The 14,786-nt window shown below is 53.1% G+C and overlaps 1 protein-coding gene across 3 annotated transcripts; it reads left to right on the forward strand.

Annotated features, from left to right (window-relative positions):
• The first annotated feature begins 10,915 nt into the window (after window positions 1-10,915).
• MAGIX (MAGI family member, X-linked) lies at window positions 10,916-14,350 on the forward strand. 3 transcript variants are annotated; one of them, XM_007450905.1, is made up of 6 exons: window positions 10,916-10,964; window positions 11,750-11,896; window positions 12,648-12,730; window positions 12,805-13,041; window positions 13,154-13,325; window positions 14,031-14,350. In XM_007450905.1, exons 1-6 carry the CDS (start codon window positions 10,916-10,918, stop codon window positions 14,348-14,350), a joined length of 1,008 nt encoding a protein of 335 aa, XP_007450967.1. The 3 variants fall into 3 exon arrangements, with proteins under 3 accessions (XP_007450967.1, XP_007450968.1, XP_007450969.1); XM_007450906.1 differs by lacking the exon at window positions 12,805-13,041; XM_007450907.1 differs by lacking the exon at window positions 12,805-13,041 and having other exon boundaries at window positions 14,046-14,350.
• Window positions 14,351-14,786: the final 436 nt, after the last annotated feature.

Below are 14,786 nucleotides of genomic sequence, written 5' to 3' on the forward strand. Positions count from 1 at the left end.
AGCATTCTCCTAGCATTGAAACAGGAGGGAAGTGGGCAGGGCACAAACTTTAAAAGAACAACAGGGACTTCCCTGGTGGCGCAGTGGTTGGGAATCCCCCTGTCAATGCTGGGGACACTGGTTCAATCCCTGGTCTGGGAAGATCCCACATGCCGTGGAGCAACTTAGGGCTGGGTGCCACAGCTGCTGAGGCTGCACTCTAGAGCCTGTGAGCCACAACTACTGAGCCTGCGTGTTGTGACTACTGCAGCCCACGTGCCTAGAGCCCGTGCTCTGCAACAAGAGAAGCCACCACAATGAGAAGCCCGCATGCACCACAATGAAGAGTAGCCACCACTCGACTCAAGTAGAGAAAGCCCGCACGCAGCAACAAAGACCCAACACAACCAAAAAAAAAAAAAAAGAATGATATAGCCACTGTGGATAGGACTAAAAGTAGAACCAATTAGGCTGAAGATGGCAGAAGATTTGACTTCCAGTAGACCTTGAGCCTCGCTATATGCTCATTGTAATATATTAGCATGCTAAATGACACACCCACAGGCACCATGACAGTTCTGAGGCTGACTATAAAAGGGCAAAAAGTGAGAGGTGGCCCAATTCCTGAAAAATTCCACTCCTTCCCCAAAGAGTTGGAATAATCCTCCCACTTGTTAGCCTATGAAATTACCAAGCCCATTAAAACTAACCACCTCATGTTTTGGGACCACACTCTGTCTATGGAGTGTGTATCTATCTCCCTAAATAAACCTACTTTCCTTCTTGGGGCAGAGCCCCCTTGCCTGCCCACTTGTATCCCTCACAAGAGTCCTATATTAATAAGTCTACTTCTTGCCTATTGCTTTGACTCTTGCTGAATTCCTTCTGTGCTGAGACATAAAGAACCTGAGCTTCAGTAAGTCTTGACACGAGGTGAGTGACTTTAATTAAAAGACAGTGGGGGGGGGCTTCCCTGGTGGCGCAGTGGTTGAGAGTCCGCCTGCCGATGCAGGGGACACGGGTTCGTGCACCCGTCCGGGAAGATCCCACGTGCCACGGAGCGGCTAGGCCCGTGAGCCATGGCCGCGGAGCCTGCGCATCCGGAGCCTGTGCTCTGCAAAGGGAGAGGCCACAACAGTGAGAGGCCCGCGTATGGCAAAAAAATAAAATAAAAAAAGACAGTGGGTTTGAGTCCTAGCCCATGGGTTCAAGTCTGAATCTGAGTTTTGGCTGGGTTTGAATCCCATCTGAGGTGCGATTGTGTTCTAATCTAATCAGAACAGGTGTGCAGGTTTCAGCATCAACAAGACAACTCCTTAAAAGATAATATTCCTTCTTGATCTTGTAACATGACCTACCATGATGATGCTTAGATATGGATTATGTAAACCATCAATAATACAGCATTTGATGTACAGCCCTCTTTCTCAAAAAACATATAACTGTGCCTTGACTTCTAAGGGGTGGAGCAGTTCTCAGAGCTTTCTGAGATGCTCTTCCTGGGTTATAATCCTCAAATTTGGCTTGAATAAAAATTTCAATTTCTTTCTTAAATTGACTGATTAATTTTTCATCCACAGTACAATAACCAAAATGAAAAATTAACCAGAGGGGCTAAAAGTAGATATGGGCTAGCGGAAGAAAGAAGCAGTGAACTAGGAGAGAGGGCAATACAGATTATGCAATTTGCAGAACAGACAGTAAAAGGAATCAAGAAAAAATGAACAGAGCATCAGACAAATATGGGACACCATTAGGTGCACCAACATATGTGTAACGGGGGTAGCAGAAGAAGTAGAGACAGAGAGAGGAGCAGAGAAAAAATCTAAGGAAGCAACAGCTAAAAACATTCTAAATTTCATGAAAAAAACTTTAATCTACATGTCCAAGAAGCTTAACCGACTCCAAGCAGGATAAAATACAAAGAGATAGATACCTAGGCACATCATAATCAAAAATATTAAAACCCCAAGAGAAAACTTGAAAGAACAAAGAGAAAAATGACTGATCATTTATTATACAAGGTAACCCCAATAAGATTACAAGCAGGCTTCTTATCAGAAACAGTGGGTCCAGAAAACAGCTAAGATCCTATTTAATAGTGACAGTCTGTATACTCTGCACCCAAGATCTGGAAAAAAACAATGTCTGCTCTTGCTACTTCTATTCAATATTGTACTTGAAGATCTAGCCAGGAAAAGTAGGCAAGAAAAAGAAATAAAAGGCATCCAGATTGGAAAGTGTTAAGAAAGGAAGGACAAGGAAGTTAAAAGAGTGAATTATTCCTGGCAAGGTCACCCTCACTTAGGTGGAAGACAGGGGAGAGTGTTTTAGGCAGATTACCTCACTAGTGCAGACCAGGAAAAATCACAGACTGGTTGGCTTAAAATTCAAATGTAGGATAGCCTGAAACTACAGTTAGGTTAGTTATTAAGTATCAGTGGGGCTTAGCACAAGTCACTCCATTTTGGGCTGGTTTTTTCTTTTTAACAAAAGGAAGATGCAAAACCATCTCTATTTGCAAACTAATGCTAAGGAATCCACTAAAAAAACAATTAGAACTAATAAGTTTGGCAAGGTTACAGGATAGAAGATCAATATACAAAAATCAATTGTATTTCTATAGACAAAAATGAAATTAAGGGGCTTCTCTGGTGGCGCAGTGGTTGAGAGTCCGCCTGCCGATACACAGGACACGGGTTCATGCCCGGGAGGATCCCACATGCTGCGGAGCGGCTGGGCCCGTGAGCCATGGCCGCTGAGCCTGCACGTCCGGAGCCTGTGCTCCGCAACGGGAGAGGCCACAACAGTGAGAGGACCGCGCTGCAACGGTGAGAGGCCCCCGGTCCCCAAAAAAAAAAAAAAAAAAAAAAAAAAAAATGAAATTAAGAAAATAATTCCATTTACAACAGCCTCGAAACAATAAAATACTTTGGAACAAATTTAACAAAAGAAGCGTAAAAACTGTGCTCTGGAAACTACAAAACAATGTTGAAAGAAATTAAAGACGACCTAACTAAATGGAGAGACATCCAATATTGACTCAAGGCTTGCGCTGGATTCTCAGCTGGCCCTGTCCATTGCTCTCCTGCAGCACCCATCCTTCTCTACCACCCTCTCTCCCCATCCAGGAACCCAAGATTCATTAAGGAAGTCTTGGCAGGATGGACTGTTCAAGCTCCCAAAAGTACACAAGGTTTTAAAAACCGACCTCATTTGCCATGCTAAGAACTCTGGCTAGGAGGCAAGGGGATGTTGGGAAAAGTGACTATCCATGATGTTATTGTCCTTACATTCCAACACTGAAGGGCTGAAGGATGAAAGAGGCTAAGAAAACCGTTAATGATCCTCCAATGAAACAGCATAGGCCATTCCCCCTATATAAACATTCTACCCTCATCTCATTGAACTCATCCGGGCCTCACTCACCATTTACTACTTAGGCAGCGCCCCTCAAGTAATCATTCAGGCTCCGGCCACCAGAATGACCATCCTGATACCGCCTTCTTAGCTAATAACCCTGGGACCAGCTATTTGAATAATCCTAAAGACCTTCCTACCTCCCTCTAATAACACGCAGATCCCGCCCCTCATATTAAACCCTTAGACTCACGCTGCAGGGTGCTACTCCAGGATTCCGCTGCTGAAGATGCCAGGCCCCGCCCTCCAATCAGTCTATAAACTTCAAGCTATTCCTGACCTTTCGAGCCGCTACCCCAGTGCGCTTATAGACTCCACCTCCTTGACTAACATTCCAGGCCCGCCCCTTAGCCTAATGCCTGCCCCAACCCTCTCCAGGCCCCACCTCCTCCACCCGAAACCCCGCTGACAAAAGTAAAGATCAAGCTCCGCACCAACAACTAACCTTGCAACGTTCACCTACTGCAGTAACCCTCTCTCTGTCAACTCCTAGAGGAATGATCTAGACTAACCCCAGCACCCTCGAATCACCGCCGAGGCCCGTCCTCCCAACTCACACCCACTGGCCCCACCCAGGGGAGTAACTAACACTCCTGGGCCCGCCCCCCAGACCCCCGCTCTACTCCGACCACGCCCCTGGAGGCCCCGCCCCCATCACGCACCCTCCTTGGGGCGCAGGCGCACTGTGCCGTCGGCCCGGCGTATCAGAGCCACGACGTCGGCCGCAGCTCGGGCCGCCAGGGGGCGCGCGTCCAGCCGCGCCAGGAGCTGCCGGGCTCTGGGGCCCGCGGGCGGGGGAAGGCCACGGCCTGCGCGAGTGAAAAAAACAGATCAGGGCCCACCCTGAGTCTCAGCGACCCCCTACAGCCCCCCCCCACGATCGAACACTTAGAATGCCCCTCAAGATCCCGGAGACCCGAGACCACTCCCTCGGTAGTTCTGAAAGTCACCGACTGCCCCTCTCATCTCCCGCGACCCCCGACCATCGCGGGTATGCCCGTGGACCCCCAACTGCACCCACGATATCCCTGGACAGCTATTTAAGCCCAATATTCCTGGACACCTCCGAACACCCTGTGAATAACTCTGAAGGTCTCTCACTGCTCCCCTATAACTTCAGATTCCAGACTCTTCCCCGAACATCGAGAAGTATCCCGACTCCCCCAGATGTCCCAACAGAACACGGTCTGCTCCCTGTGGCCCAGGCACCCCCGAGTCCCCTCCAGCTATCCTAGGCAGCCCTGCCGGCCCACATATCCCCAGAGCCCCCAGCCTAACACCCCACAATTCACCAAAGACCCCGAGTGCCCAGGTGTCCCCAGTGACCCTGGGCAGACCCCTCCGGCACACCTCCCCGGAGACTCCGGAGAGACCCCCGGGTCTGGTGCGCCGCCCCGCAGCGCGGGTGCGGGTAGGGCGCCTCGAGCCCAGCCCGGGTCGCTGGGCCCCTGCCCTCCACCGCCTCCGCCCGCAGCCGCTAGGGCGCCAGGGCTGCTTTGTTTACCACCTGTCAGAAGGAAAAGGTGAGAAGCAGACAGGCGGGGCGAGGGCTGGCAGGGACGCGCCCACTACCCTCCCACCCCGCGCCCCGTACCTCCTCTGCTCCCCTTAGGGTCCGTGGCGCCCCCCGCGCGCGGCTCCATGACCCGTCCTTGGCCTGGTGGACGCACTGCCGCCAACGACGCGTTTGGAGCGCCCGGGAGCGCTCACCTGGCGGCCCGCCCGGGCTTGGACGCGGCTGAGGCCGGCCGGTCCCGTGCTCGGCGCCCCAACCAGCGCGGTGACCTACCTGGCGGCCGCCAAGGAGGCCTGGCCCTGGGAGCCAGCGCGAGCTCTTGGCCTTGCTCTGCCTCAGGCGCTGCCTCTCTTTCCCAGCATCATGGGAAAACTCTTTCTGCCCAGGGGATGTTGTTATTCCACCTGTGAGAGGGGCAAGTCGAGGCCCAGAGAAGTTAAGGGCCCCACCCGAGCTCTGACGACTAAAAACGGGGTGCAGGATCGGAACCCAAGTTTACCAGGGTATTCTGCAGCCTCCACCAGAGCTTTGCACATCGTAGGCACTCAGTAAATTTGCAGTGAATTTTTCCCTACTGGGGGACTGGAAGAGTACGGTGGGCTGGGGAGGAGGGTGCCCTTGGAGCCTTTGGGAGCTCCGGGAGGCTTCAGGGGCCTGAGCATGATAGGGTTGGGGGACTCAAAAAGTAGGGAAGGGCAGGTCTCCTGGAGAGTGGGGAGGCAGTAGGAGCCTGGACTTGAGGAGCCTTTGAAGGCACTAGTGGGGGAGGGGACACTAGCCAATGAGAAGGGAGAAATGAGGCCCTTCCTAGGTTTGAAAAGGGGTGGGGCGTGTCTGGAGACAAAGCCCCCAAGGGTGGAGCACTTGGGCAGAGTGCTACTGAAGTGGAAGGAGGAATGGGGAGCTGTGAGAGAAGGCCTGTGGCCACCACTTTGTGGAGGAAGAAACAGGCAAAAGATTTGAACACAAACTTTACCAAAGAACATATACACATGGCAAGTAAGCGTGTAAACAATGCTTAATATTATTAGTCTTTTGGGTAGTGCAAATTAAAATCATGATGAAATACCATTACACACGTATTAGAATGGCTAAAGTTAATTAAAAATCTGACCATACCAACTGTTTGTGAAGATGTGGAGGAAATGGAACTCTCATATACTGTTTACTTTTTTTTTCTGGTTGTGCCGTGGGAATTGTGGGATCTTATTTCCCCAACCAGTGATTGAACCCAGACCCCAGACAGTGAAAGCACCGAGTCCCTAACCAATGAACCCCCGGGGAATTCCCTCATATACTGTTGATGGAAATGTAAAATGGTATATAGCATCTTTAGAAAACAGTTTGGCAGTATCGGGTTTTTTTTTTTTTTTTTTTGGCTGCACCCCACAGCATGCGGGATCTTAGTTTCCAAACCAGGGGTCAAACCCACATCCCCAGCATTGGAAGCACTGAGTCTTAACTGCTGGACCACCAGGGAAGTCTGGCAGTATCTTTGAAAAGTTAAACTTACATGCATGATCCAGCCTTCCACTCCTAGGTATTTACCTAAAAGAAATGAAAGCATATGTCTACACAAATATTTGTAAATGAATGTTCATAGAAGCTTTATTTGTTGTCTTAGTCATCTCAGGCTGTCATAACAAAATACCATGTGACTTAACAGAAATTTATCTCTCATGGTTCTGGAGGCTGGAACGTCAAAGACCAAGGTGCTAGCCAGTTTGGTTCCTGGTAAGGCTCTCTTCCCAGCTTGCAAATGGCCACCTTCACTCTGTATCCTCACATGGAAGAGAGAGAGAGAGAGATCTTCCTCTTCTTATCAGGCCACATCCTATCAGATTAGGACCCCACTCTTATGACACCATTTTTAAAAATTTTGACCATGTCCTGTGGCTTGCGAGATCTTAGTTCCTTGACCAGAGGTTGAACTCGGGCCAGCCACAGCAGTGAAAGCGCCAAATCCTAACCACTAGACCACCAGGGAACTCCCGTCTTATGACATCATTTAACCTTATTTTCCTCCTAAAGACTCTATGTCCAGATACAATCACATCGGGGGTTAGAGATTTAATATATGAATTTTGGAGAGACACGAGTCCATAGCATATGTTAATAGCCCCAAACTGAAAACAACCCAAATGTCCATCAACAGGTGAATGGATCAACAAACTGGAATATTCATGCAATGGAATACTACACTGCAATAAAAATGGATGTAAAATTTGGATGGATCTCAAAATAATTCTGTTACGTGAAAGAAGCAAGACCTACCTCCCCATGCAAAGAGTACATTCTGTATGATTCTGTTTATATAAAAATCTAGTAAAATGCAAACTAATGTACAGTGAAAGAAAGTAGATTGGTGACGAGGGGGAGGGGGCAGCAGGCAGGAAAGAGGAATCACACAGGGGCAGGAGAAAACTTTTGGCAGTGAGGATTGTGTTCCCTATCTTGATTGTAGTGATAGTCTCACAGTTGTAAACAGTTTGAAACCATGCTCCATAGGGTTAATGTTTCTGTTCAGGTGCCTAACAGAAATTCTTGAGCTTGTCTTACAGAACAGCAGGTAAGGGAACAGCTTGTTAAAAACCCCTCTGCTTGTAACCTGCCTTCACTGACCAAACTCGCCTTAATTATTTTTGCCTCCTTTACCACCCCCTATAGATAACACCTCTGACATATGGGTTGCTATAGTAATGGGGCTTACCACTGTTTTCCAGAAACTTAGAGTCATCTCTTGTCCCATTCGAGCCAGCTAAGACTGGTTGGGATCACCGACCCCAAAACTGGGCCTGCACAGGTGTTTGATGAATGACCTTTTGACATCAGAGGGCGGAAAACTCCACCCTCAGATCATGCTAAGCACCTCCATTTTTGAACATGCATTCCATGAAGAAGCATGTAACTCATATACACCTGTGCAGAACATCGATTGCCTCACCTTTTCCCTGCCTCCAAACACTTTACCCTGGGCCTAAGACCACCCTGCTTCTTTATCCCATAAGTATCTCAAGCCCTGTGCCTTTGGGGAGGTGGTGAATAAACCCTTTCTCTGCTGCAGACCTTGCTGTCTCAGCGTTTGGCTTGCTGAGTGTTGAACAAATGAACCTCGTTCAGTAACAAGTTCAAAACCTATCAAATTTTATGTCAATTAAACCTCAATCCCCTTAAAAGGGACCTATTTCTTAAAAAGAAGAAATATTTGATTAAATTAATAAGAACTGGTGGGGTTGTGAGAGGGAGTGACTTAAATCCATGAATTAGGTGATGCTAAAAGGGGCAAAAGGCTTATTTTCATGAATGGATGAGGCTAAGAATGCATTGGTTTAAACCCACAATGGAGAGGACTAAGAGGGGGTTTGGCCTGTCCAGCCTGATTGTAATCAATATTGATTAAAGATAAGCACCAGAGCTGCTACCACAGGTTGGCTGGGCACAATGCAGGTGGTTTGGAAGGTTTATTCCTAATCCTTTGGCAATTTTACCATGCACACTTCATTACCACCACTTCCCAGAGGGGTACACCGAGGGTCCAGACAAAGCAGTAGCTAGGGTTCCACATTCTGTAGCTAGGGTTTGCCTTTTGTGTGCCCCCCCCCAACCCTGCCAGCTGCCTGGGTGACTTGAGCATGGCTCCCTCAACCCCAATCCTTGCCCCATCCCCAGATTTGTGGCCCTGCTGGTATCAGCTCTCAGCAAACTCTCACCCAGGGTCCCGTCCCTACCATTCATCCCTGAGGCCATCCTTGGACACCCCATTCCTTTGCAAACTCCCCTAAGACTGAGCATCTCCCAGTCTCAAACAATCCCCCATCTCCAAACCGTCGAGCCCCCATCCAGTTGGTAAGCTCTTTGCTCCATTTCTGAAACATCCAGGCTGCCGGATACTTGGAAACATCCCTTCACCATCCACCATCCTGAACTTTCGACAATGCTCCTCTGCAAGGCCCTCCCATCAAGCAATCTATAGAACCTCAGGCACCCATTCCTCAATCTTTAAGCACCCCTCTACCACAATCACTTGTTCCCCAAGCCCCAAACCCCAGATTGGAAGCTGCCATCTCCATCTTCAGTGCTTGAAGTCTCAGTAAGAACAGGGCCAGACAACGGTAGGTTGCTTACACTCTCTGGGCCTCCTTCTCCTAATTTATAAAACTGGGGTAATAACTGTGCCTTGTGTTGCCTTATTTCTCACTCCACAAGCCATACGTAAGAGGTTTACACAGCAGTATACAAAGAAAGCATCTTGGCTTCTCTGAAGAGAAGGTGGGCAGATGTAGCCATCTTATGCTGGGGACTGCTGGGGACCCCTGGGAGCGCACACATCAGCTGGACTCCCAGGGGTGGCCAAGAGGGACAGAGTGGATCCCAGTTCAGGCAGGCAGATGCCCAGAGAAGCCAGTGATCCTGGCGACCAGCACTGCCCTGCAGGATTGGGGAGGTCCCTGGGGCAGGGAAAGGGGACTGGGCCCTGGAGGAGAGAGTGGAAAGGCTTCCCAGTGGAGGAGAGGATATGGATGCCTAGGGCTCAGCCTTGGTTTTTCTCCTCAACCCAGTTCTCTTGGGAAGACTCAGGAAAAGAAAGCAGCTTGGACTCATCCCCACAGAGAGAAGCACTTTGGTTTACAATTCTGCAGGGACAACCATCCATCGTCTGCATATAAACATGCATTCTTTCTTTTCAGAAATGGAAGAACGCAGGGTTGAAGACTTTGAATTGGGCCTTGATAACGTGCAGTCACCTTCCAGGTAGACAAAAGGCTGGGAAAGGTCTCCTAGTAAGAGGGAACAGCATAGGTAAAAGCAGGGAGATAGGAATAATAGTGGGCATATTTAGGGAGCTGTGAAAGCCCCATGCGGTCACAAGAACAGGGCAGAGCAGTGAAGGAGGTCCAGTGTGTTCCCCCACAGACAAGGTCAGGTCAGAGATGGGAGGGGCATGGGACTACAGGAGGAAGGAAAGCACGGACCATTCAGCCCTTTCAACTACAACAAAACCAGGACCCTGAAAGGTGGATGAGAGAGGTTGCACAGCCTGCCAGAATGGACATCAGGACACAGTGTGTTCATATCCCATAATGAAACAGTCATGGACCAGATGACTGTAGGGGGTAAGCTGCCTGAGACCCCCACTGTTGTTGGCTGACTGTGCAACACTGGGCCGCTCCCAAACTCAGTTTCTTCTTCCACAAAGTGGTGGCCACAGGCCTTCTCTCACAGCTCCCCATTCCTCCTTCCACTTCAGTAGCACTCTGCCCAAGAGCTCCACCCTTGGGGGCTTTGTCTCCAGACACGCCCCACCCCTTTTCAAACCTAGGAAGGGCCTCATTTCTCCCTTCTCATTGGCTAGTGTCCCCTCCCCCACTAGTGCCTTCAAAGGCTCCTCAAGTCCAGGCTCCTACTGCCTCCCCACTCTCCAGGAGACCTGCCCTTCCCTACTTTTTGAGTCCCCCAACCCTATCATGCTCAGGCCCCTGAAGCCTCCCGGAGCTCCCAAAGGCTCCAAGGGCACCCTCCTCCCCAGCCCACCGTACTCTTCCAGTCCCCCAGTAGGGAAAAATTCACTGCAAATTTACTGAGTGCCTACGATGTGCAAAGCTCTGGTGGAGGCTGCAGAATACCCTGGTAAACTTGGGTTCCGATCCTGCACCCCGTTTTTAGTCGTCAGAGCTCGGGTGGGGCCCTTAACTTCTCTGGGCCTCGACTTGCCCCTCTCACAGGTGGAATAACAACATCCCCTGGGCAGAAAGAGTTTTCCCATGATGCTGGGAAAGAGAGGCAGCGCCTGAGGCAGAGCAAGGCCAAGAGCTCGCGCTGGCTCCCAGGGCCAGGCCTCCTTGGCGGCCGCCAGGTAGGTCACCGCGCTGGTTGGGGCGCCGAGCACGGGACCGGCCGGCCTCAGCCGCGTCCAAGCCCGGGCGGGCCGCCAGGTGAGCGCTCCCGGGCGCTCCAAACGCGTCGTTGGCGGCAGTGCGTCCACCAGGCCAAGGACGGGTCATGGAGCCGCGCGCGGGGGGCGCCACGGACCCTAAGGGGAGCAGAGGAGGTACGGGGCGCGGGGTGGGAGGGTAGTGGGCGCGTCCCTGCCAGCCCTCGCCCCGCCTGTCTGCTTCTCACCTTTTCCTTCTGACAGGTGGTAAACAAAGCAGCCCTGGCGCCCTAGCGGCTGCGGGCGGAGGCGGTGGAGGGCAGGGGCCCAGCGACCCGGGCTGGGCTCGAGGCGCCCTACCCGCACCCGCGCTGCGGGGCGGCGCACCAGACCCGGGGGTCTCTCCGGAGTCTCCGGGGAGGTGTGCCGGAGGGGTCTGCCCAGGGTCACTGGGGACACCTGGGCACTCGGGGTCTTTGGTGAATTGTGGGGTGTTAGGCTGGGGGCTCTGGGGATATGTGGGCCGGCAGGGCTGCCTAGGATAGCTGGAGGGGACTCGGGGGTGCCTGGGCCACAGGGAGCAGACCGTGTTCTGTTGGGACATCTGGGGGAGTCGGGATACTTCTCGATGTTCGGGGAAGAGTCTGGAATCTGAAGTTATAGGGGAGCAGTGAGAGACCTTCAGAGTTATTCACAGGGTGTTCGGAGGTGTCCAGGAATATTGGGCTTAAATAGCTGTCCAGGGATATCGTGGGTGCAGTTGGGGGTCCACGGGCATACCCGCGATGGTCGGGGGTCGCGGGAGATGAGAGGGGCAGTCGGTGACTTTCAGAACTACCGAGGGAGTGGTCTCGGGTCTCCGGGATCTTGAGGGGCATTCTAGGTCTTCGATCGTGGGGGGGGGCTGTAGGGGGTCGCTGAGACTCAGGGTGGGCCCTGATCTGTTTTTTTCACTCGCGCAGGCCGTGGCCTTCCCCCGCCCGCGGGCCCCAGAGCCCGGCAGCTCCTGGCGCGGCTGGACGCGCGCCCCCTGGCGGCCCGAGCTGCGGCCGACGTCGTGGCTCTGATACGCCGGGCCGACGGCACAGTGCGCCTGCGCCCCAAGGAGGGTGCGTGATGGGGGCGGGGCCTCCAGGGGCGTGGTCGGAGTAGAGCGGGGGTCTGGGGGGCGGGCCCAGGAGTGTTAGTTACTCCCCTGGGTGGGGCCAGTGGGTGTGAGTTGGGAGGACGGGCCTCGGCGGTGATTCGAGGGTGCTGGGGTTAGTCTAGATCATTCCTCTAGGAGTTGACAGAGAGAGGGTTACTGCAGTAGGTGAACGTTGCAAGGTTAGTTGTTGGTGCGGAGCTTGATCTTTACTTTTGTCAGCGGGGTTTCGAGTGGAGGAGGTGGGGCCTGGAGAGGGTTGGGGCAGGCATTAGGCTAAGGGGCGGGCCTGGAATGTTAGTCAAGGAGGTGGAGTCTATAAGCGCACTGGGGTAGCGGCTCGAAAGGTCAGGAATAGCTTGAAGTTTATAGACTGATTGGAGGGCGGGGCCTGGCATCTTCAGCAGCGGAATCCTGGAGTAGCACCCTGCAGCGTGAGTCTAAGGGTTTAATATGAGGGGCGGGATCTGCGTGTTATTAGAGGGAGGTAGGAAGGTCTTTAGGATTATTCAAATAGCTGGTCCCAGGGTTATTAGCTAAGAAGGCGGGATCAGGACAGTTATTCGTGTGGGCGGAGCCTAGTTAAATGGATGAGCATGTCTGTCTCTGCATTCTAGAGGCAAGGAAATGAGATGAGGCTAGAAATATTAACTCAGTAGGCTGGTCCTAGATAGTTTCTTTATAGTACCCTTCCGACTGCCTTTTTCATCCCCCAGACGTTAGCGTGCTGGATTCTGCGGACATAGAGGTCACAGACAGTCGCCTTCCTCATGCCACTTTCGTGGAACACCGGCCCCAGGTAACACCTTGTCCTCTTTCGAGGCCACCTGCCTCGAGACCGGCAGTGTATGTATACTTGTGTCCTTACTCCAGCATCGTCGGTCAGAGACCTTGGGTACACGTACCGCGCCGCCCCAAGTGACCGAGGGTAAGGCACGTCGTGCTTCGAAGCCGCCCCAGGCCTCTGATCAGTTCTGTGTGGAACTCGTTCGCAGTTCCGTGGGCTTTGGCTTCACATTAAGTGGAGGCCGAGATGCAGGCGGGGACGCTCCGCTGGCAGTGCGCGGGCTGCTGAAGGATGGGCCAGCACAGCGCTGCGGTCGCTTGCAGGTGAAGCATAACGCACCCTCCATTTGACGGTGCCAGCCCTGTCCTATCCTGTTGTCGATGTGCTCTCCATTTTGACCTTTCTACAGCACCCCCTTGCCTTGCACTCTTGCAGCCTGGCGACCTCGTGCTCCACATCAATGGAGAGTCAACTCAGGGCCTCACCCATGCCGAGGTCATGGATCGGATTCGCACAGGCGGTCCCCGGCTCTGCCTTGTGCTAAGCAGGCCTCCTGAGACCCACCCCGGCAAGCCTGAGGGGGTGGGAGGGCCCTGGAAACAAGATGGTGGGTTTCTCAGAGGATTGGGGTCAGGGATCTGTGAGAGGAAGAGGGTCGCAGAGTGGAGAGGCTGGGGACCTGGGTGAGAAGGGTTTGGTGGTCACAATGGGGAGAATCAGGGCTTGGTGTTTGTGAGGGTCATGATATTTTCAAAAGTGGGGATGGGAAAACCGGGGTCCCAGGATAGGAATAAGGGTGGATTTCAAAGGGGAGGCTTTTGAGGTACTGGGAGGGAAGAGAAAAAGGGGGTTTGGGGCAAAAGTGGTTGTTCAGAAAGAAGGGTCGTGGTCCTCAGATGGGAAAGCAGAGTGGGTCTCAGTGGAGAGGGGATGGGATGGGGATCCAGAGGGTAGGGGGTCTGGTCCCAAAAGACGAGGGATCCATTAGGGAAAGGGTTGGGAGTTGAGGAAGGTGGGATGAGCAAGGGAGAGAGTCTGGGATCCTGTATGGGAGGGGTTTGACTTCCTTTGGGAGTTGTGGGAATTGATTCCTGAGGGGAGTGTTCTGCATCCAGGAAGGGAGGGCCCTCGGCAAAGGAGGTGTCGGGTCTTGAGGAGTGGCTCCGGTTCCTGAAGGGCGTGTCCATTCATTGAGGGAGGTTTCTCTAAGTACTGGGGTCTCTGTCTCCCTCAGCCCTTCGAGTCTGCCGGCCACCCTCAGCCAAGGGGCCCCATCTCCGTTCCCCACCCTATCGCCTAATCTAATCTTCAGTCTTGCCATCCCCAGATCGCAGTGCAGATCCTGGGGGACCAGAGGTGACGAGGTCTCGCAGCTCCAGCACTTCCCCATTTCAGCACCCTCGACCCCGTACGACGCCCCAAACCCGGGGCAGCCCGGAGTCTAGCCCAGGAGTGGCGGACGACCCCGCGGTTCCTCCTCCTGAGGGCCGCACAGAGGACCCCAACGACCACACCCCGGATTCCCCTGGACCCTGGCTGGTGCCGAGCGAGGAACGGCTCTCGCGAGCCCTAGGGGTCCCGGGGGCCGCGCAGCTAGCCCTGGAGATGGCAGCCGGAAGGCGGAGGCACTGAGCGTGTAGCAGATGGGTCACTTGGTACTGCCCAACCTGGATCTGGCGTGCCCCGCCCGCCGCTCACTAGCATCATGGGGAGAGCTTCCTTGGCCTTCTCCCCCCTCCTGCTTCGCAGTCGACCAGCCCTCGCTCCCCTCGAGGCGTCAGTGGTACGGCCCTCCCGGACCGGCCAGCCCTGCGCAACTTGCTTTGGGCCGGGGAGGTAATAAAATGGTTCAATCCGGTCTTAACTTGCCAGGTGCTCTAGGCCGGTTGGGGCTCCCGAGTCCAACCCGTAAAGCAGCGGGTGGGTCGACCTGGTTGCGAGGAGGGCCTCTTCTAGCAACCATTGGCAAGCTTACTTCCTGCTGTTTCTTTCGTGCCTCTAGAGAGGTCTTCGCTTCTGCCGGTGTAGCCCCACGCCGTTCCCCTTCGCCAACTCCTGCTTCTCTCCC

The sequence above is a fragment of the Lipotes vexillifer genome, unplaced genomic scaffold (genome assembly GCF_000442215.2).
Source record: "Lipotes vexillifer unplaced genomic scaffold, Lipotes_vexillifer_v1.1 scaffold129, whole genome shotgun sequence".
Taxonomy (NCBI): Eukaryota; Metazoa; Chordata; class Mammalia; order Artiodactyla; family Lipotidae; genus Lipotes; species Lipotes vexillifer.

Coding starts and splice junctions, on each gene's coding strand:
- MAGIX (XM_007450905.1), top strand. CDS start 10,916: ATGGAGCCGCGCGCGGGGGGCGCCACGGACCCTAAGGGGAGCAGAGGA. Junction 10,965..11,749: donor CCCTAAGGGGAGCAGAGGAG/GTACGGGGCGCG, acceptor TCACTCGCGCAG/GCCGTGGCCTTCCCCCGCCC. Junction 12,731..12,804: donor TCGTGGAACACCGGCCCCAG/GTAACACCTTGT, acceptor TCCTTACTCCAG/CATCGTCGGTCAGAGACCTT.